The 22,344-nt window shown below is 43.6% G+C and overlaps 1 protein-coding gene across 2 annotated transcripts in view; it reads right to left on the bottom strand.

Moving 5' to 3' along the window:
* The window catches only part of ACOT9 (acyl-CoA thioesterase 9), a 71,283-nt gene that overhangs the window by 45,915 nt on the left and 3,024 nt on the right, over positions 1-22,344 (bottom strand). Inside the window, exons 2-5 of one of the 2 annotated variants that reach the window (XM_030202249.1) lie at positions 21,297-21,376; positions 17,448-17,474; positions 12,808-12,853; positions 7,426-7,596 (exon numbers count right to left, since the gene is read on the bottom strand). In XM_030202249.1, the coding sequence (XP_030058109.1) occupies positions 7,426-7,596; positions 12,808-12,853; positions 17,448-17,474; positions 21,297-21,376 (324 nt within the window). The remainder of the gene's footprint in view (positions 1-7,425; positions 7,597-12,807; positions 12,854-17,447; positions 17,475-21,296; positions 21,377-22,344) is intronic. The other variant, XM_030202250.1, reaches the window with a different exon arrangement.

The following is a 22,344-nucleotide window of genomic DNA, read 5'->3' as shown; positions in this document are numbered from 1 at the left end:
AAACAAAACATCAAGCTTGTGGTATTTGACAAAAGAATGGAGCACAGATCATGCCACAGCCCTGCAAATGTCTGCTGGGGCTACAATCTCGCTTCAGCCATGGAAACACCTATGACCTGGTACAGTGGACTCTAAAGGCCCTAGAGAACCTCTTACCTCTGAAGAATATAAGCAGACTCAATAATCAATTTAATCCAGCACACAGCTGAAGACCGAGGACAAGTGCCCTCTGCGAAGACCATAAAACAAAACAAAGATGACACAACACCCAAAAGCAACTTATGACCCTCCCAATTAGCTCAGACACCTCTGCAGCGTCCAGCATCAAGGACCTCCAAAAAGCAGACAGAGATACCAAATGATTCGAGAGAAATGGAAAACTATCTTCAACAGAAAAGATCAGTATGTAGTGAAACTGCACCAGATGAGACAGCCATAAAAAGGGACCCTCAAAGAGAGAGTCTGCAGCTTAGAAATCCCGTCCGCTGAACAATTTCTAAGCCACGTTCAAAGTATGTACCCTAGTACATAAAATCATCCACGGCGAGGCCCCAGCCTACATGTCAGACCTGATAGACCTACCACCCAGGAATGCTAAAAGATCATCTCGCACATTCCTTAATCTTCATTTCCCCAATTGTAAAGGCCTAAAATATAAACTAATGCACGCATCAACCTTTTCCTATAAAAGAGCACGCAATTCTGGAACGCACTGCCACGTAACCTAAAAGCGACCTATGAACTGACCAACTTCCGCAAACTGCTGAAGACCCATCTCTTCAACAAGATATACCACAAAGACCAACACATGTGAAACCCCCACATATATCTAGTAACGTTAAGAATGCCTTATGTCATTGTCATTTCACTATCATGTATTCCACTACCATGCAACCAAAATACTTCTGTAATGCTAAATGTCAATTCTCCTCTCATTTCCAATATCCCTGATATATTGTAAGTCACATTGAGCCTGCAAAGAGGTCGGATAATGTGGGATACAAATGCAATAAATAAATAAATAAGAGCTACTATGACCGAGGCTAATGAGCACAAACACATATGAATGAGAACATACAAGATGTCTACTATGATGACTGTCCCAAACTCCAGAAGCATCACTTCCAGCGATTGGTGAAGCCCCTGGACCCTATGCAGAACTACTCGGACCACGTAACCACCATAAACTGCTGTTTGCACCCCCAACACTGAGGAGGCAAAGAACTGCTTACTACGTAATTTGATCCTACGGTGCTGGATTCCATAATGACCATACCTAGAGGGTGACTGAAACCGCTTTTTCCGGTTTCAGTCAAAACTGAATCTGCAGCTGAAATCTGACATTCAGTTTCAGCCAAAATTGCCCACTATGGCCCAGCCCAGCCTACCCCTAACAGGAATAGTTCCCCCCCAGGCACCATGGGCCTTATCTTACAATCACTGAAGGTTTAATGGCGCAGTCGGGGCAGGATCGACCCCAGTCCCTCCTGTCCATGCTGTTTCTACTGCCAAAATGGCTGCCATGACCTCCAGCAATTGTAAGGCAGGCCTGAGGGGGGAGGGGGAGGAGGATTACGGTTGGGAAGGAGGAAGGAGGAGTAGAAGCTGCTCCTGTTTGGAGAGAGGGAGGGAGTGAAGCCACAATATAAAGTTTCAGTATCAGCTGAAAACGTACCAACATTTTCGGCTGAATTTATAACAAGGCCATTTCAGTGCCGAAATCAAAACTGAAATTCAGTTAGCTCCTAGGCCCTACTGTCTTCCATCAGATGGTGGTCAACAGAAAGACCAATCACCACCGCATCCACCCTAGGGACCTTGAACAACCTTTCCAGGTCATCCTGAGGGAGGGGATAACAATTATTCATCAGCCTTGACCCCTAGAGGACCAGGGTCCAGGGCCTCCCACTCCACTGGCACCAATCATAAAAGAGCCTTATTGAAGGGGAAAGGACAATGGAGGTTCCTTTAGCCCCTCCAGAACAGGGTCCCCTTCTGAGGCAGACTGCCACCGCTGGAGGAATCATGAGGGCTGCCATCACTAGGTCTATAAGAGAGGAAGAAGTCCTCTCAGTGAAAGAAGTGCACTACCAGGGACGCAGAGTCCTGGTCAGGAGGAACCTCACCAGATTCAAGTGGAATCCTCTGAGGGGAAACTTCTCTTGGAAGACCTCATCCATCCCCAAATATTCACTGGCAAAAAAAAGACTTGGAAATTCTGGATAGACCAGTGGCTCCCCGCTACCCAGGAGACAAGGGTCACTTTGACTGGGGACTAGGATTCTTTAGGAATCCCCGGAACAACTCCCTACTGACCATGCCCCTAGAACCCCAAGGCAGCTTGCCTGAGGCACTTGGTCAGTAAACCTTAAAAAACTTGGGCGCTAATGGCACCAAATTTGGCCCCACATTATACCAGTTCTAGTAGAGGAGGAAGCCTCAGACGATCCCCTGACAGGACAAGCCGGCACATCTTAGACTACATGTTTAAAATGTGTTCCAGGAACAAAATGGCCACTGTTCTTGCCAAATTTAGCTCTGTTATGGTTGGAACAGAGGTCTCATCTATGATGTGCTCTAGCACCCATGGAGATTCCTGTTACTCTCCTCAGCCTCCCTCTATTTAGCAATACAATTCCTGTCATATTCAGGACAAAAAGAACTGGCCGCCATACAGCAACTGACCAGCTGGCATACAGCAAGTTCTTAGCTGCGCTACTCTGACACAGCTGTAGATACATTGCCACCCCCACCCCCTTTAACCCCATGTCCATGCATCAACAGGTATGGCTCGGGCTGGAGTTCTGTCCCCTGCTCTTTTCTTTTGTTTTTTAAGGGGGTGATTTTGTTTTGCTTTGGGTTTTTTTTAGCTGTACTCCCTCATAGGGCACAAACAGCCAACAACACTTGTTCAAATGTTTTCTTCTTTCTTCTTTGCGCCCCAAGGGGACTCGCTACTCCTGTACCACTTCTTATATCAATGTTGTCACTGGAATTTAAGTTTCTCCTCTAGCTACTGGAAAGGTGACATAACCCATAGGCTTGGACTAGACTAGAAGGATGACAAGGAAACATACTTTTACCTACTCAAAAAAGGGGGCAGAGATGGAGAAGAGTAAGGTTGGGCGAAGCAGAGGCAGAGCCCTGTGCGTATGTATATCTGCATCTTCTTCAAACCAGGTGCAAAAATATGCACTAAAAATTGAACGTGCTCTTCAAACTGGCTACATTTGCAAAGGGATCTCATTCCTACCCCCAGTTTTTGCCTTTTCCTCCTTCCCATCTAGCCCTGTCATTACAGTAAGAATTCTCAATTATGGACTGCAATCCATAGCTCACTCCCAAGTCTAGCCCCTAGATAATGTCATTGTGTGAGATCTGGGACTCCTTTCTCCAACCCCTTAAGGAGCCATGAACACTTCCTCCACAGGAAGCTCAGTCTGAGCAGAAGCTTCAATCAGAAATTAAATTTGGAGTTAAAAAAATATTGGCTTACACCATCTGTGTGGTATTTTACATGGAGAAATTAATTTTACTTGATTTTTCTTTCCATTAGTCCTACCACTATTCTAGAACCTACGGAATAGTTGTGTCCATCAACCAAAAGGTGGAGACAGAGAACTAAAAACTGAGTTCTCTCTCTCTCTCTCTTGGCATCCAGTCCTGCTCCTCAGTATTTACGTAGACAAGCAGTAAAGGGGAACTCAGAATAAACATAATAATCTTAAACAACTCGCTAACCTAACAATAACCACAAGAGCAAAAACGTGTGGACTTCTATCATTTCTGAACAACTTGTAGAGAACAAGAGATATACAGGAAGCACAATGCAAGGTGACAGTTATTTGACCCATTACTTCACATCAACTAAATATCTCGAAAACCTCAAGCAGGCCTCTGGAATAATGGGAAGGACTAAGGGAAAGAAAGTTATCAGATAAGACCTAATTTCTCCTTCCATTACATAGCTTCCCACTATTCCAGAACCTGTGGGAGTGGATGGGATCCTGGCACCATTGCCCCGAGAACCAAAGCCACAAAACTGGCTTCCGAGCGCCACCACATCCATCCTGTACTGCTTGGCAAAGGTATGCAGCGTCGACCACGTTGCTGCCTTACAAATATCCGCCAAAGACAGAAAGGTAGTCTCTGCCCAGGATATTGCTGTACGCCTCGTAGAATGAGCCACAAGGCCTGAGGAGCCTGCTTCCCCGCAAACATATAGGCTGATGCGATAGTCTCCTTCAGCCATGAAGCTAAGCCTCTTTACCAAAAAGGACATTCTGTCCGATTTGCAAAACTAATTCGTTACTTCCAGATATCTAATGAGGACTCTACACACACTGAGAAGCTTCAAGGACCAATACAGAGCTTCTTTGTCCTCTCCGCAAAAGTTCCACAGATTTGATGAGATGAAATGATGATACCACTTTCAGAAAAAAGGAAGGAACCATGTGCAAGGAGACCCTCCGCCTCTGAAAAGGAAAGGGATCCCGGTAAGACAGCCTGAAGCTCCAAAACCCTATGTGCTGAGGCAACAGTCACCAAGAACGCTGTCTTTAGCGGAAGATCTTTCAAGGAGGCTTTCCAGAATAGTTCAAAAGGAGGTTTCTGAAGAGCCCAAAGGACTATATGAAGAATCCAATATGGACACAACATATGAAAGGGAGGCTGCAAGTGGCCCACTCCCTGCAAGAATCAAACGATATCAGGGTGAGCAGCAAGAAACGTCCTTTTGCAGTCGGCCCTGAAACAGACCAAAGCCACAACCTGAACTTTCCTTTTTGAAGAGCTGCCTGGAGAAACACTAGGATGTGCGCGATCTGAGCAGACAAGAGAGAACGTCCACAATCAAAACTTGTCCAAATGGGTGAGTCAGGATCCCTCCTCTGTACCAAGGAGAACTTGCAGCCCTCTAAGTGGTTCCAAGTCAAATTTTAGTCAGACTTACAACTGCTGGCTAGTCCCCCCAAGTTCACAGTCCAAGTTTCCTAGTTTATTCAAAACTTCTACCCCATCCATCGAATACAATATCTGAGAGGATTACATATTAAATCTAGGAGAGGGAATAAGAAACAGAAAAGTGGTAGATGGAAACAGGTGGGTGGGGGGGGGAAAAATACAATAAATTAATAGCAAAGCAGGGGGAAGGGGGACACAGTGGGTAACAAAATGTCTAATCCAGGCCAGCCATCAGTGAATCCAAAGTGGGACAGTTATTAGCCATAGCCATCAGAAAAAAAGGAAGTCTTAAGTTCGGATCTAAATTACTGAAAGGAGGAACATAATCTGAGATGCTGGGGTAGTTTATTCCAAAGTTCCGAGTCCTGTACCAAGAAGACAGAATGTTGGGTGGCGTCGTAAGTGAGGGTTCAGAAGAAGGGACTAATGAGTAGACTGAGCTGCAACAATCTGAATGATCTGGAAGGATAGTAAAGAATCAAGTGGGCTAGAGAGGAGCAGGAGCTCTCCAGAGTTGTGGATCTTATAGATCAAAAACTGTATTTTGAAGGGTATATGGTACGACAGTGATAACTAATGCGCTGATCTGAGGAATTACTAGACATAGAAATATGATTACATAATAAGCTTTATAGCTGTGTTTTGTACAAGTTGTAAACGATTAAGGTCTTTGACCCTCAGACCTTTATAAAGGACATTACAGTAATCCAAACTAATGACTATTGAGTGGGTAAGAATGGCAGTGACAGGGGAGCTAAGTAGTTTTCCCACAGATGAGAAAGGCTCAGGACTGATATTCTGTCCCAAGCTCCCCAGCAAACCTATTTCCTGTTTTGTTTTTTTTAAGTTTCTTGTGCTGGAAAAGGAGATCTTTACAGGAATTCGGGAGAGGTGAAAGGAGGGAAGAAGTAAATTTGCGGAGCACCACACACAGGGATCTGAAGACATCCAGATATGACTCTGCAGACTAAAGCCACCTGCAAAGCTCTACTGGGGACCAATTGACCAACTGGACCAGGAGCAAAGCACTCAGAGCCAAAGGCTGAAAAGTATGTCCATCCACCTGCTACAGATAGAAACTACTGAGGAGAGATATGTCTCAGTTCATTTTTCAATCTCCACCTGTTGGTTGATGGATACAACTATCCCACAGTTTCTGGAATAGTGGGAAGGGACGTAATGGAAGTTCTCTGTACGTCCCACCATCTAACTTCTACATCCATGTCTGCTCAGCATTCTATTGGGGAAAGGTTTCTCTCCTCTAGCTGCTGCTTGGGGAAAATGGATTGTTCATCGTACGCTATGCATTCCTGACCACGACAACCTACAACTTGAATCTGACAATTCATTTTCACTGAACAGCAACAGAAAGGCAGAAAAATCATCTGCACCCTCTAAAAGATCTGATCTAAAAGCCACAGAACATTCAGAGAGCCCAAACCTTTTATTTTCATTTTCAGCAGCATTAAGATACTTCAAAATTTAAATTTGAAAGAAGAACTTAGTATTATTAAAGTTGACCAACACAGCAACCATATGTAGAAATAAGGGTCAAATAATCTACTATAATAAAACTCACCCTCAACGTTCTGAGGACACTGACGTCAGTGAAGCCAAGCTCTGACTTCCTTCAAAAAGGTTCGAAGGTTCGTGGTGGTGAAGCCACCAAAATCGCTCCGGGCCCCACCCTCGAGGGCGGAGCAATGGCAGAACAACGAAGGGGTTGCAGGGAGGCGTGGGGGGGTGGGAAATCGCTCTGGGCCCCGCCCTCGACGGCGGAGCTATAGCAGAACAACGAAGGGGTTGGCAGGGAGGGAAGCGGGGGGGGGGGGGGGAATCGCTTCGGGCCCCGCCCTTGCGTCAAACGTCATGACGTTGGGGGTGGAGCAATGCCAGAACAACGAAGGGGTTGCCCAGGGACGGAGGGGGGTGTTGGCGACGACAACCTTGCTAGCGCCCGTTTCATTTCCTCTGAAACGGGCTTCTTTTACTAGTAAGTTATAAAGCGAGACACCTTGAGTTACAATAATAAAACTATGTTACCTACAACTTGTTTGTTGATACACTGTTCTCCTAAATGTAAAAATAATAACACAATTTGCAAAAATACTGCACAAGGATTTATGGCTAACCAGCTTTTACAATCAGAATGCACCTTGAAAGTATATTATTGATAGCTTTTAACAGAAGAATATACATTTATACCCAGAAAGGTGAAGATGGTTGCTGGACCAACACTCTCCACTGCAATAAGACAAATGCAACCACTTCTTTTGAGGGAATAAAAACTAAAATTAATTCCAGCACAAATGCTGTATAATTATACAGTCTGGCTCCAGTATCTAAACCGAAATGGTTCACTGCTGCATCTGGATAAAGTTTGAACATTTCAAAAAGCCAGCTGTATGTTTCATACTGAAAAACAACACACTTCTTTACGGTATTCAACCAAGAAAGTTCTACCTTACACTGTTGTGCACGTTAAGGTACTTCTCTCGCAGTTCTGGCTGGCTACCTAAGGGTAACACCACCTCAATATAACTGTCTTTCATTCTCCGAGGAGGCAGGTCCTCCTGACGTTTGGCCAACAGAGACTGCAAAGACCTCCTTTCCTTCATGGCTTGGACGTGGTCACTAAGAAAAACAGAAGACAAGAACTCAGAAAGAGGGAAGGAGAACAGCAGTGGCATACCTCTCAATGGCAGATGTAAAAAAAATATCAATACCGTATCTCCTAGGCTGTACTGTATAGTGTGTTATCTGAGGAGCAAAAAACCTCACCAGACTCCTGGACCTCAGCTCTAGGCTTAACAATGTTCACCGGAGTTCTATCTGTCATCACCGTGGCAAGAGCAGCAATCAAAGCTAAGATAAGGACAGATTTTGACTTTGACGTTCAAATAAAGAATTGGAAGCACGGAGAGGAGTTTTTGAAGCCAGTGATGACAGATAGAACTCCGGTGAACATTGTTAAGCCTAGAGCTGAGGTCCAGGAGTCTGGTGAGGTTTTTTCCTCCTTCTCAGATAACACACTATACGGTACAGCCTAGGAGATACGATATTGATATACTAAGTACCTGGTCCTGGGTTACGCCACTAATTTTAAATTAATAGATGTAAAAAAAAAAAAACCCAAAACACTTGTACACGTTTGTTTTGCCATTAAACATAATACGTTAACTAACAAAGACGTGTTAGTTCTCTTCTGTACTATGCAAAGATAATTGTGGAATTTCAGTGATGTTCAATACTTCTGATCAGGATATACTTCAGGCCTGACTGAAAGGTAGGGTGAATTTGCCGTTGCTGCAGTTTCCCCAAGGCTTATACAGCATGTTTTCTGCTCATTGTTTTGGAGGAAGTCTATTTTTCTGTCAGTTCTCTGAAATTTTTGTATTTTGCAAAATACAGAAGGAAATATGTTTCTGTTTCTCCAATGTAGTAAGAATGCACCTTCTGAACTGGGGAGGTGAGTCAATTCAGTTTTTGTCTGCACATTGCTATTTCTAGCTCACATCCACGAATTCTGTATTTGGTGATGTCTGTGTTTTGCACATTTAATGTGCTTTGTTTACCAATCTGCATATCCCTGTTAGAGGAGCATTTGTGTTCTAGGAACCAGTATTTGCAATGTTGCTCAGTCATAGGAATGCTTTTTTTTTTAGATCGTTGAATTAGTGCTTTTATGGTATTGCACAATTAAGCAAGTGCATTTTTAGGGTTGTGTGCCTAGCAATGAATGGAATTTGTCACTATAATGAAAGTGATGCCAGAATGTTCATTGGGGACATGTATGAATGTTCACAGAAAATTTCATCGAAATCCGTGATGGTCACGCAGGGACCACCAGACCACTTGATATGGGACCCGCCTTTTTCCTACTGCGGTAAAAAGTGGCCTAGGCGTGCGGCAATTCCACCTGCCAACACCGTAGTGACCCGTAGGTCACTTTTTACTGCCGCTTGGTAAAACATCCCCTTAGTCTGTTGCACAAGATACTCTAATTTTTAGAAGGTCATTCTAAACTAAGCTAATTTCAATAAAAAAAAAGGTAAACATTTTTTTGTACCATATCAAATTCCCCACTTCGCATTCTCTGCCCTATTGTTTCTGCTTCTATCAGCTGGAGTTTGTTTTCTGTTTTGGATACAATTAGAATTGGCTTTGACATTGGAGTTCAATTCTTCATGGTTGCTTAAGATGTGTCTGTAGCCTTTGATAATATCAACCGTGAAATTTTGATAAAAGAGATTAGACCATTTTAGCCTTTCAGGTAAGGCTTTGTCTTGGTTTCCTTTTTTTTTTTTTTTTTTTTTTAGATAATTGCTCATTTTTGTCTTTTAGATAATTGATCGTTTCAAGTCTGTACAAAATCGAATACTTCAGGTGTTCCTCAAGGTTCTGCATTATCAGCTTTATTGCTTGGTCTTTATATGACCCTATTTGTCAATTTCTATCATGATTGGGCTTGAATTATAAATTATATGCAGACGATTTGCAATTTTTTTTTCCTGTTCAGGGTTCTAGTCAGTCAGCTTTAACCTACCTCTGTCATTCAATTACATTAATTCAAAACTGGATGACTGCAAACAGGCTTCAATTAAACATGGCCAAGACTCAGGTTTTATTTCTAACAAGAACACATTGCCCCTGGTGTTTCTCTTTGTTTTATCCCAATCAAGCGGGGAGCGGGGGGGGGGGGGGGGAATTCGCTATGTGGGGGTATCTAATATAATAATTCGCACCTCCAACGTTCTGAAGCTGACTCCACAGCAGCGTGGCAGTGAAGCCGTGTAGTGTTCGTAGGGTTCGTAATCGCCCCGCCCTCGAGGGAACTCTGTATAGTTGCCAGGGAAAGAAATGTGACATCAGAAGGAGAAGGGACCAACCACAGGCAATTGCACGTGCTCTCAGTGCCCCGCCCTCGGAGAGAAGGGAAGGCTGCATATAATATTCACCCAGTGGACGTTCGTTCCTTCCGAGTTCCAGGGTCGTCGTCCGTCCTCCCCCTCCCTCCCAGTTCCAACGTCCCCCCTTCCTCCCTCCCAATTCCAGGGTCGTCGTCCCTCCCTCCGAATTTTAAAAGTCATCCTGACTTACCTCGTTGGGGTTACGGCGGCCGGCAGCAGCGGTAAAAAGCTGCAGGCTACATATAAGGGATTCACCTTAAACCCCTTTGTATCACATCTCTTAGCTTTATGGGGTACTTTAAAATATAGGCTTAGGGGATCCAGGACCAAATCTACTTTTGCTTGGATCACACAAGACCCGGGCTTCCCAGCCGGGATTCAGGGTGGAGTGTTTAAAACATGGTTCCATAAAGGGCTAATCAGATTTCGAGACTTGCTGACAGAAGAGGGAATTAAACCTTTTGCAGAATTGCAGGAGGCTTATGAACTACCATCAGCTGATATTTATGCGTATATGCAGGTAAAACACTATATAACATCCACAAGGTGGGTTAAAGATAAATTAGTAGAAAAGGAAAAATTGGAAGATATATGGGGGAAGATTGATTTATGGGGAAAGGGAATCTCTAGGCTATACGATCATATAAGGGGGGTCACAATTCGTAAAACACCAATACATGCAGGCTTGGGAGAGGGATTTGAAACAAGAACTGACTGACTCTGAATGGGGAAGAGTATGTAGAGAGGTCAAAAAGGCCTCTGTCTGTGTACTATTGAAAGAGAATGCATATAAAGTATTGAGTAGGTGGTACTATACGCCGGAGAGAGTAAAAGCAATGTTCCCCGACGCCTCGGATATATGTTGGCGGTGCAAGGGGGAAAAAAGCACTTTTTACCATGTATGGTGGGAGTGTGTGCTAATACAGAAATTTTGGGAAGGAGTTACGGGGCTATTGACAGAGGCTCTGGACACTCCATTCCCATGTGATCCAAAATGGTGCTTATTGGGGTGGGGGAACCAGAGAGGAGGGAAATGGAGACAAAGGATTAAAAGGATAGGCCTCGCGGCTGCAAAATCCATAGTAGCAGCGTTCTGGAAACAAGATAAGGGACCCACAGTGCACAACTGGATTGGGAAAGTCAGGGGACTAATAGTGATGGAGGAGCTGACAGACAAAAGGCGGGGGAGGTTCAATTCAAAGGCTGAAGAGTGGAAACACTTTGATCGAATATTGGGGAAAGAATTGTAAGGGTGGGGGGATATGGGGAGGGGAAGCTGGGAATGAAAGGGACCAAGGAAGTGGGAGTGGGGGGGAGGGAGGATTAAAATAGGGGGGGAGAAAATGGAGGAGACATAGGAGGGGACATTCTCTATTGTATATATGTTTGTATTCTGAGGTTCAGATGAGGGAATGATGGTTGTTACCAGAATTTAGGATGAGACATTGTAATGTAACTCTTATAAGGTTTGTTCAATAAACTTTACAAAATTAAAAAAAAAAAAAGCGTGCAGGCTCAGCACTTCAGTTTTCCCTTCTCTGTCTCTCAGTTCTGGTCCCACCCTTGCGGAAACAGGAAATGAAGGTGGGACCAGAGCTGAGAGACAGAGAAGGGAAAACTGAAGTGCCAAACCTGCACGCTTTTTACCGCTGCTGCCGGCCGCCGTAACCCCAACGAGGTAAGTCAGGATGACTTTTAAAATTCGGAGGGAGGGGGCCTGGAACTGGAAGGGAGGGAGGGACGACGACCCTGGAACTGGGAAGAAGGGAGGGGGGACCCTGGAACTGGGAGGGAGGGAGGGGGGACCCTGGAACTTCCCTTAAAAACATTAATTACAGAAGGTGATTACCTTGTTAGCGCCCGTTTTATTTCAATGAGGAACAGGCTTTTTTTACTAGTTATTAGATAATACACTATCTATTCATAATCATTTAAAACACATTAGATGGGGGAAATAAACTTGAAGTACCTCTAATTAATCGTTCCTACTGGGGTGGGAAAGGTTTGGAGAATGATGGGGGAGCTATAAGAGCCCAAGTCCCCCCTTAGATTATGTTTTTTTGGCGTGCTACATAGAATCTAGCCCTAAATAAAAATGACATTAGTAATGTATTGAACTGTTTATTGTTTCATGTTTAGTCATTAATAAAATGCCTTTTTAAAATGTTTGCCGAAAATGGACATGCATCAAAATAAAAATTGGCGCGCGTCCATTTTGGGTCCGAGACCTTACCGCCAGCCATTGACTTAGAGGTAAGGTCTCACACATTAACCGGGAGGTAATGACCTACGTGCGTAGAATGCCACTTGAACCACATCAGAAATAAAAATTATTTTTCGGTTGTGCGCTAAAAATGAAATTACCGCAATGGCTACGCGGTAGCCAGCCGGTAACCCCATTTTGGCGCCTACGCGGCTTGGTAAAAAAGGTCCCATAGTTCCTACATTGAGCATAATCAACCAAATATTCCACTGAATGTCTGTAAGTCAAACCTTTGGAGTCTGTAAGCTTCGATGATGGGGACACACTTCATTTGCCTTGGCTCTGACTAGAACTGATACTGGTAGAGATGGTTTTCAAGATGAAGCGAGACATATAGATTGGTTGCATGGAAGATAAATGGAGTCAATGGTTGGGGTGGGGGAGGAGAATCTAGGGCAACCTAATAATGTCAATACATCAATTAAAATGTTCTAAGCATGGTCTTCAACCCGGCAGCTGAAAATAAAATTATGATAATTGCACAAATGGATTAGGAGAATTTTTAAATGTGTCTTGTCAAGACATACCAAAAATGGTCATCTAATCTTACAACCTACACTGTCTAGCCGACGTTGTAGATTTTGTTTTTTTTTGTTCCTGCAGTGACCGAAGTTTAGCCTCCCCGAGTAAGGCAAGAAATAAAGCAGACTGCATTCAGTCACTGTACAGTACCTCCAGTTTGTAGAAGCTCCAACTATTGCCCTCAATCTACTGCGCACTGAAACAGAAAATCACAGTAAGTTAATGATTGCAAAGCAAAGACTGAATACATTTAAAAAACATAGTAGAATGCACAAAAGTTTAGGCAGCCTCCCTGGCAGAAATCACCAGCATAAGCAGTTGAAACTAGGTGCTAAAACAGACAGAAAATAGGACAGACACTGCTGTAAACAAGGGTCTTATTTAATAAGGAGTGGTAAGGTTTTGCTCTTATTGTACAGAAAGTTCCAAAATTAACTCATGGTAACTGCAAAACTTTTGCATTAACAGTTGTAGGTGTTCCCAACATTTCTTGGAGGGTTGCCATACAGTAAAAACAGAGAAAACGTAACTACATGCATTAGCCACATGGCAGATAGCATGCAAGGCAGTCAGCTACATATCTAAAGGTTGCATTAACTGCTCTGTATTATCTGCTACGTTAACTGTTAATGCGTGGTAAGGATCTCCACGGTAAGATAATCAATAGAAATCAAACAAAATAAATCATGGAAAAGAAAATAAGATGATACCTTTTTTATTGGACATAACTTAATACATTTCTTGATTAGCTTTCGAAGGTTGCCCTTCTTCGTCAGATTGGAAATAAGCAAATGTGGTAGATGACAGTATATATAAGTGAAACATCAAAGACTCAGTGACAGTCTAACAGGGTGGGGGTGGATAGGAGATAGACTATCACTGAAATGCTTTGATGTTCCCATGCATACCTCCCACCCTGTTAGACTGTCAATGAAATGCTTGGATGTTTCACTTATATATACTGTCATCTACCACATTTGCTTATTTCCGATCTGACGAAGAAGGGCAACCTTCGAAAGCTAATCAAGAAATGTATTAAGTTATGTCCAATAAAAAAAAGGTATAATCTTATTTTCTTTTCCATGTTTCATTTTGTTTTATTTCTACTGATTACCTTTAAAAGTGGACTAACACGGCTACCACACCTCACTACTCAAGGTAAGATACAAACTCCACCATTCACATCCCAAAATGCTAATTTGGGGGTTCTGTTTAACGTAGGAATTACTGCACACTAACAGCTAAACAGTTTCCAAATCCCCACTCACTCGCTTTGACAGAGTCCCTGGAAATGATCTGGTTAGAAAGAAAAAACAAAGGCTACCGTGGAACTGTAACTTATGAACTCTTTGTATAACTGTAGCAGCACTCCCTATATTATTGATGTCACTGAAACAGTTCAGGTTTTCTGTCTCCAAAACCCATCAGCCTGGACATGTCGGCAGAAAAATAAGGAAACTCAGATTTATGCTACTATACTGGGCCGGGCTGTAAGGTTTTGTCCCCCCCCCCCCCCGAAATCCCCTTTTATTATCTATATATATAAAACTCACCCTCAATGTTCTATTGTCTGATGACGTCACTGAAGCCAAGGTTCGTAAGTTCGAAGCTCTGAAGCCAACAAAATCACAGTCTCGGGGCCCTGCCCTCACGTCAAACGTTATGACGTTGAGGGTGGAGGCGGAGCAATTCACTCACATCGACGACGGCCAGGGCGCCGCAATGGGCCACCCACTGACAACGAAGGTGCGTTGGGTGGGGGGGCCACAGTCACACATCGACGGCGGCCACGGCAGCGCAATGCCCTCACTAACAACCAAGGTGCGTTCGGTGGGAGGGGGGGGGCCACAGGAAAGCCTTGCTAGCACCCGTTTCATTGGCTCCAGAAACGGGCCTTTTTTTACTAGTATATATATATATATATGTCATGAATGGTTTCTGACCTTTAAAAAAAATGTAATATTAGACCAAGGGAAACTTAGTAAGCACATAACAATTTACACATTATTATGTGATTTATTAAAGCAAACCGTTATCCTACACCCCAGATCACCCGTGTGAAAAAGTGTCCTCTAAACTTCATAACTGGTTGCACCACCTTTATCAGCAAAAATGCTTCCTATAGTTTGACAAACTTTCACATCGCTGTAAGGAATCTTAGCCTGCTCTTCTTGGGGGAATTTCTTTAATTCAGACATTTGTAGGTTTTTATGCATGAACTGTTCGTTTCAGGTCCAGCCACAACATCACTATTGGGATCAAGTCAGGATTTTGACTAGGATAATCCAAAAATTTTAATTTTGTTTCTCCTCTGCCATTCAGATGTAGATTTGCTTTTGTGTTTTGGGCATTGTCTTCTAGCGTACCTACAATCTAACAGAGACTGGCTGCTAGGTCCCGGGTCGGCCCTGCTGCTGTGCACCTATGACCCAGAAGTGACTGTGGAGTTATGAGTCCGTGGCGAGCAGAAAAGGCGGCTTGTTGAAGTGAAAGGGCTGTTTCTCCTTCTGTTCTGCCCCTCCTACTTTGTCTTTAGCGCTGCAGGCACGCTGCTTCTTTCAGCTGCCGAGAGCCTCTCTCTGTAGTTTCTCACCTCCTCTGACTGAGCTTCCCGTTTCCGGGTGGGACAGGATGCTACAGAGAGGCTCCTAGCAGCTGAAAGCAGGATGTCTGCAGCGCTAAAAGCAAAGTTGGAGGGCCAGCGAGAAGGTCGACAGAGAACACAGACTGAGGGGGGGGGGGCGACAGTTCAGGAGTGCAGGAAAAGGAACCATGGGGGTTCAGGAGTACACAAAAATTTAGAAGACAGAGAATGGGGCAGGTTGAGGGTTCTGGAGAAAGAGAAAATGGGGACAGGTTGAGGGTTCAGGAGTGCAGAAAAAGAGAATGGGGACCAAGGGGGGAAAAATACAGTAAAGCAAAAGGATGCTTTCTATATACAGCTTAATACAGATGTATTTCTGGCCTAGAAGAAGCGATTCTCAACCCAGTCCTCAGGGCTCAACCTGTTAGGTTTTCAGGATTCCCACAAAGGAAATGCATTAAATAGATTTGCAAGAACTGCCTCCACTATATGTACATCTCTCTCAAACAAACTGTGAGGAGGTGTATAGGAAGTTGCCAATCTCCCTTAACACTCCTTCACAGATCACCCTAAGAGGCTAGAGACTGAAGCATAGAATAGAAAGGTTGTAGTTTAAGCAGGTACAGTTACCCTGCTGAGTCGGGAGGGTGGGGACAAGACTAAGACACAGGTAAAATCCTTAGAGGGAGGACAGGACGGGGTGGCTCAAAATAAGGAGGAGGGTCCTCCAGAGTTTTCCTAGGAAGGGCTGCGGTGTCCAAAGACAGGCCCGGAGAACAACAGAGCAGCTTCTCCATATATACCTCCACTATGTGTATGTGCAAGCCGAGAACAGAAGGCTGCCAAGGTACGAAAATCTTTTCCCGAGAGTTTTGAACCTGTATGGCCAGGGTAGGGGTAGGCCCGAGTTAGATTAAAGCTGTCTTTAACCTGCTGCATCCTGTGTTGGGCAAGAAACCAACCCTGGGAGGACTTTTCACTGACTATACAGGAGACTATGTTGAAGACAGCTTGCCTGTACAGCAAAAAAGGCTTCAATATATTTTGGTTTAAGAAATAAAGGACTTCTCATTTAAAATGTCATATCTGGTAAGGCTATTCTGTGAAGTCTCAGCATTTAACCCTCACTCACACACTACCTCACGTATCTATTACAGATCTCCTGAAAACCAGACTGGCTGGTGCTGCCCCTAGTGTTCATTGCTTGTATCTTACTGCACCCTGATCTCTATCTCTTCTCACCATTATTAAACACTAGGAAAAAATGCCCGTTTCTGAGCGGAATGAAACGGGCGCTAGCAAGGGGCCCCCTCCCTCCGTCCCTCGAAGCTACTTGCCTTGTTCGCTGTGGGCCGTTTCGGCCCTCGAGTGTCAATAGCTCCGCCCTGGACGTCATGACGTTTTGACGCGTCATGACGTTTTGACGCAAGGGCGGTGCAGACACTCCAGGGCACACCGGATATCTCGGGCGCCTCAACTTCCGTGGAGGCTTCAGAACGTTGGGGTTGCCTTTTATATATATAGATATGAACAATTTACAATTTTCTTACACTCCAAAAAGAGTACCACAATAAGTACGATTTGCAACAGCAATAAAGAGAACACGAACAAATGTAAGTGATCGCTTCCCATGTGAAAACTATATTTTTACAATAATGCACCCTGGATGCAGCAACAGACTTTACAGCAGATAAAGAGAGAGTCAGCGTGGCTTATTAAATGCTACACATATGGGGGGGGGGGGGGGGGGGGGAAGGTCCAACAATTCCTATTTAGAGATACAAAGCCACCAAAGCAGACATAACATAAATACAGTTATAGGCAGCAGAGAAGCACCACGAAACACAACTTGTCTGCCCCAATTTGACTCCTGGTGCAGTTTTCATTTGGTGTTCAGCATTTCTTCCTATCAGAAGCAGCAATCTAACCAAAGCAGTAATTTGGTTCTTTTCAAATTCATCATCTCAAATGCATTTGGCCATTAGATACCCTTTTTTTAATGAAGAAATTAACGTGGTGAGGTTACTACTACAATTGTGGTGATCTGAGCTACATTTCTTAAGGGCAAACCGTTTGCAGTATTAAAGAAAGCTTGGAGTACCGAACTGAATTTATGCCCGTGAACCCCTAAAAGAAGCCGAGGAAAAGCAAGCATACAGTTTAGCTGAAATATCAGAAGAGAAACATGCCAGCTGTTATCACATACCATCGTTTACATGTATGGGTACATGGCCTGTAAGGATTTAAAAAAAACAAAAACAGGAACAGGCATTATTAAACTGAAAACAAGATAAGGGCATGATACGTTGGAGATCAAATTGCTTTCTTGTCCTTTCATTCCAAACTTAAGAGGGTGGTATTCAAAAAACAGCTGAGCGCCAAGATTTAGGGATCTAAGGTATATCCCTAAATTTGGAGCCTATTTTCAGTTAACATTCAACTAAATTGAGGCCTGCTATTCATTTTCCTCTCCATCAAGGCCCATTTTAGACAGGTCGTGCAGAAGGGAATTGAGACATTCAGGTCAGGACATGCTCAACAACCTCTGTATTTTACAAAAGGTTTTGCCAAATGCAGAACCTTTTGTAAGATATAGATAAGGAAGTGCTTGCACACCTATACATTGAAAAAGAAAAAAAAGAGCATATCTCCATTTCATACGTGCATTGCTGCAGCCAAAAATATCATGGGTTTCTGGAGGCAGCAACCAAGGTAGCTGGCCTCAAGTCAGGTCTGACATCTAATACAAGAACCAGTGATGGGATCAAGTCCCCCCCCCCCCCCCCCAAAGTACCTCTTATACTCCAAGGCCCTCCCACCCCACACATACACACTCAAAAATGATCCTCTCTGGCTCTTAAAAGGTGTCTAACAGGGGGCAAAAGTGATCTCCAGTTCCTGCGATCCTGTAAGGATGCCAATGATCAAAACAGAACCTCTAAACCCCCGGTGGGTGACTTATGGTACTACTGCTAGAGAGCAAGCTACTAAATAAGGAATGTGTGCCCATATTTGGCAGCCTGACCTCTAATGGTAGTACTGTGACACTACTGCTAGCTTTCATAGACACTAGTTTGATCCAGAGAGCCCCAAGAAGCAAGAGCAACTGGGGAGGGCTCCTGTTCCTTGCTAGATACCAGGTAAAGTACCCAACAAGAACAAGACGGGGGAGGGGAGGAGAAAAGCCATAGGCTTTTGCATCTGTCCCTCGCTTTTCATCCCAATTCTTAGGGTGACAGCTTTTATTTGTGCATGCCTCAGAGCAGGTGCAAAAGCCAAACGAAGGCTTTTTCTTCAGATGTATCTTCCTAGTTTAAAATTAAAGTATAAGTCTATTTTTCTGCCATGCTCCCCTTTCACTCCATGTATCCCAAGGCCAATATGGAGTAAAAGCAGCTTTCTAAAATCACTACTTGTAAATGAAAACATTTACCCCCCCCCCCCCCCCCCAAATAATCAGTACTATTTAACCGGCCAGGAACATCACCTCTGCTGGTTAAATGGTGCTTAACTGGCTATCCACTAAATTTAACAGGACATAGCCAGTTATCTCCTGCTGAATATTCCCGGTCAGCGAAACAGACAATTATTCATGAATATTCAGCGCATTGCTGGCTAAGTGTGGCGGCCACATTCGGCTGCCGAAATAGCTGGCTGGTTTAAACTTAACCAGCCAGCACTGAATATTGGCTTGGCCAGTTAAGTTTTAATTGGCCACAAAATAAACTGGATATTCAATGCCGGCCATCAAAAATGGCCTACCATTGAATATCTGGTCTCTCCACCGACCGTGGGAGTTAGCTGGGCTGCTTCCGGCGGTCTGAATACCGGCCCCTTACACGTCCATACTGAGATGCTTCTAAAAAGGACCTCAACACTACACACCTAAGGTTTATCCCCTAAATCTCAGCCTATAGACATCCACTTTTAGACCTTAGGAACTTCGTTCCAGTAAAATTCAAAGAGCCAATTTAGGGGATAAGTTTATAGATAACAATGGCATTATATAAGCACACATTTATAAAATTACCTACGTTCACATAAAAAATGTGGTAATAGCCTCTTCACGCACACTTTTACTCGGAATGAGTGTGGGCGGAATTGTGACTTACGCACGTAATGCTAGATTCTATATATGGCAACTAAACAATAATGAGTTTAGCACTATTCTATAAACTTCAGCTAACATTAGGCACAATTTATAGAACATGCGTAGTGCCCGTCCCGCAACTAAAATTTAGGCGCAGGCATTTGTGCCAACTCAAACCTGGTGTAACCGAGGGCTTGGAAGACATTTCAACAAGCGTGGTCTCCGATACGGGACAGACTTCCTCATACGGCATGTAGTCTTTCTTTCATTTTTTTGATACTGGAGCACTGGGGAGGGTTGGGGGGGAGTGGCACGATGGGGTTTCTCTCAGTTTTTCCCAGGACTCACCATGAAGAAACAACACGGTATGCCTCATGGGTTGTTGTATTGTGTGGTTTTTTTGGGTGGGTGGATTAGAACTAATTTCCTTACAGTACCACTCAGTTTATTGTAAGCTATGTTATATGCTGTGTATTTTTTGTAGTTTTCAATAAAGTATTTTAAAAAATGTTTAAAAAAAAAAACAACAACCCTGGTCTAAATGCCTATATCTTATTTAGGCGCAGATCGGGCATGTTCAGTAATAGTACGTGCAAATTTTCAGAAAGCCCACAACCTGCCCATGTCCTCCCATGGCCACACCCCCTTTTAGAGATCGGTGCAGTCCGATTTACACACATCACTTTATAGAATATGCTTAGCGAGTTATGCGCATAAATCCTAATTAGTCCCAATTTGTACCGATAATTGCTTGTTAACATCCAACTATCGGTGCTGACTGACTCGTTAACCAATTAAGTACTGTGTGCAAATCGGATACGCATGCTGATTTGCGCACTGAACTTATAGAATCCGGGGGATGGTTTCTATAATACACACAAAAGTGCTTTCAAACGGTCAGGACATTTGTATGAGCCTCAGAACAAGCGATTCTTACTCCGTACAGGCATTTCCTGAAGGGAGATGGTGATTAATAAAAGGAGATAGGTCTAGGTCGAAATTCAGCCAGCGGTGCTCAGCATTTTCCCGACTTCACATTAAAGGTTTCAGGTATACATCTCACCATTACCCCCTTATATTGTATAGTGAGCTACTCCAGGGACCTGCTTGCTGCTTTAATAGGACTGGCCATAATATATGAAGCTGTCAGAGGCTGGTATGTACTGTTTCTTTCACATCTTTGGGGGGGAGGGGGTTACTGACCACTGGGAGAGTAAGGGGAGTTCATGACTTAATCCCTCCAGTGGTAATCTGGTCATTTAGGGCACTTTTTTGTGACTTGGTCGTGACTGTAGACCTGTTTCACCAAACCGTCTAATTTTTAGTCCATGGACGTTTTTGCTTTGTTCCATTATAGCAGAAAAACATCCAGACCACCCAAATCCTGCCCCTTGAGATTTAGATGAACTATATACATATTGTATAGAAAACGGTCTTAAAAATGTGTTTCGAAAATAGCGATTTGGACAATATAAACAAAATGTACATCTGTCGCTTCTTGGACCTTTTTCTGTTTAGAAAATGAGCCCCATGGAGCAATATTAGAATTTATGCTAGCTAAGGGACCTATTTTTGTATTCGATACTGGTTGATGATCCTTGACACCTCCCATAATTTCTCACGCGTCAAACCCAATTTTATCAGTCATTCTCTCATGCAAATTAGGACGTCCATTTTTTTTCTTTAAAAAAAAAAAAAACATGTACAATCCAGTTGCAAATGGTACACCATGTTATTTTGAGCCCCATTAAGTTTCATATCAGAACAAAACTGGGGTTTGGCCCCATCCTGCTCTGCACTGCAACCAGACAAATGCCATGGCATACTAAATCCATCACTGGTCCGAACACTCATGACTCTTCTCATCCAACAAACAGGTCAATAAAATCGAGCATTTCAATCGCCACCATTTTCCTGGAGATTGCTAGAACCTGCTGAGAAGTAAAATGGATACCTTTACGTTACCTTCAGCCATATCTGGAAAACTAGTCCCTGATGCCACTGACCTCCCCAAAACATATGGGGTCTTCAATACAGCACGAACTCTGGAAATAAAATGGAGGTCAATAAATTTATCTCGTAACGGCCACAACAAAATTAAGCAAGAAACAGAAGCCAATTGTGTGTTCACCTACTACTCCATGTTCAAACGTTCATAGTAAATTGATGCCCAGAACTTTGCTTTCACAGGATTCTTGGCCTCAGGCTCTGTTCAATAGTCTAGTTTTCAGAATATCCACAATGAATGTGAATGAGAAACAAACCTGGTGTTAGACATGCTGATCAGAGGCCCACAGTAGAAACTTGAGGGGGCCCCAAAACCTGCAAGCTATTCCTCCTTCAGATTCAGGCAGGCTTAAGTGGCCCTCTTGTTTGCCTCCCCTCCCCAAATGCCTGTCTGGGCAGATTCTGAGGACCAGGTTGAACACGACTCACAGCACCTACTAATATTAAATGACCTTGTATCAGAAATAAAACCAAAAGGGCAGGTAGACAAATAGGTCCTCAAATTAACTGAATATTCCCAAGTTGTATCTGTGAAACTGAAAAGCAGGAGGATGTCGTCAGCCATTCATGAGGGTCCTTCTTCTTTCAGAACTTTTGCCTCAGGGCTACAAAAGCCCTGAGCCACATAACCCACAACATACCTAGACACATTAAATCTGCTATACCTCTCCATTATTTCTTAACAGAATGCATATTTGTGGTACCCCACTTTATTCTTCTCTCTATTTATTCCCCATTCACTGGCATAAAAACCACATTTCTTACCAGCTTATATTTAAAACAGCTTTGACTGAACATATGTATTGTTACCGTATGTATTTTTCATTTATAAGTATTGCTCAACATTTTCAACCGTTAACTCACCCCCAACTCTACTCCCCACCCTATTCCCCCCATACCAAACACTACTCTAATCTGAAGGACCTGAAACCATTAACCCCCCCCCCCCCCCCCCACACACACACACACACATACACTCCACTACCCACCCTGTTCCCCCTATACC

Source organism: Microcaecilia unicolor, chromosome 4, assembly GCF_901765095.1.
Source record: "Microcaecilia unicolor chromosome 4, aMicUni1.1, whole genome shotgun sequence".
Classification (NCBI taxonomy): domain Eukaryota; kingdom Metazoa; phylum Chordata; class Amphibia; order Gymnophiona; family Siphonopidae; genus Microcaecilia; species Microcaecilia unicolor.
The sequence above is the reverse complement of the archived record's forward strand: the minus strand, read 5'-3'. Positions and strand labels throughout refer to the sequence as shown.